We start from the raw sequence: 1,358 nt of genomic DNA, 5'->3' as shown, positions 1-1,358 counted from the left end.
TGCAGCAATATGCAAAAAAGATCATGAAAAATAAGCATTAATATGAAATATGGCAGCATCTTTCTGAATCTGAAAAATGAGCAGGTTCTTTTAGTTAATACAAGGCTGGTGTCAAATTAATCAACCTCATCAGGATCCTTAAAGCCACGTGACCCTCAGTGGTAAAGTGGATGAGAGACACTGCTCTAAACAAATTCACTGTCTCACATCTTCATATTTAAACCATGTCTGAGTGTATGTGAACAGAGAAAGACCAACTCCAACACATCTGTCTCCTCTTAGACCATGTTCTCCTCCTCTCTGCTACTGCTGCTGTTGGCAGCTGTAAACAGTGAGTACAAGTGAATTCACCTGTATTTTAGAAGTACAGAGGGAATGTGAATTAAATATAAATAATTTGACTGTGTTTGTGCTCTGACAGGAATTCAATGTGTTGAGCTGAACCAGCCTGGCTCTATGGATGTGAAGCCTGGTCAGTCCATGACTTTATCCTGTAAGGTCTCTGGATATTCACTGACTGATAGCAGCTACTGTACTGACTGGATACGACAGCCTGCAGGAAAAGCACTGGAATGGGTTGGAGCAATATGTGGTAGTGGTAGCACATATTACAGTGACAAACTGAAGAACAAGTTTCAGGTCTCCAGAGATACCTCCAGCAGTACAGTGTCTCTGCAAGGACAAAGCCTGCAGACTGAGGACACAGCTGTGTATTACTGTGCTCGAGAGTCACAGTGATACAAAGCAGAGGACACTCTGTACAAAAACTCCATCACTGTCAAACAGGCCTGTGGAGAACTGTAGAGAATTACACAGTAGATATTCTGTTAAAATGATGAATAAAAATGTGCATCCCAAAAGGTACATAGCTGCAACTGCCACAGATACAAGGCAAGACACACATGTACAATAAATAGTGACCTACATTAACAGATTAAGAGGTCACTGAAGAGTGAAAATACAGCTCTGTATTTCTGTACCAGAGATAATAGACAGTGTGTAGTTAAGAACACGAATTAATTGTCCAATATGTATCTAGATATTTGGGCTACGATACGATTCAGGGATGATACATTTAATACGGAACAGTTCGGTGCAATTCGATTCAGAGCAATTTGATGCAATCTGATACAGTTCTTAACGTTTGTTTAATGCAGACATTAATTTTCCATTCTAATTTAAAATAATCCAGTTCTATAAAAGTGGCCCTGCTTACCTTCAAATACATATATTTCATAAAAGGCCAGGGAATCCCATGTATTTTTTTACTGTTTGGCAGGGAGGGGAGAAAAGATAGATCTTTTCAGAATTCCATGTCATTGTGTTTATTACTTTTCCAGTAGACACAGACAAAAAAG

The 1,358-nt window shown here is 39.2% G+C and overlaps 1 gene segment (V, D, J or C); it reads left to right on the top strand.

The window, feature by feature from the left end:
- Positions 1–285: 285 nt before the first annotated feature.
- Positions 286–738, top strand: LOC115819864 (Ig heavy chain V region 914-like). The segment is given in 2 exon segments: positions 286–331; positions 422–738. Coding segments are annotated over 2 exon segments (363 nt in total).
- The last annotated feature ends 620 nt before the right edge of the window (positions 739–1,358 follow it).

This window comes from Chanos chanos, chromosome 8, assembly GCF_902362185.1.
Source record: "Chanos chanos chromosome 8, fChaCha1.1, whole genome shotgun sequence".
In the NCBI taxonomy this organism is placed as follows: Eukaryota; Metazoa; Chordata; class Actinopteri; order Gonorynchiformes; family Chanidae; genus Chanos; species Chanos chanos.
The sequence above is the reverse complement of the archived record's forward strand: the minus strand, read 5'-3'. Positions and strand labels throughout refer to the sequence as shown.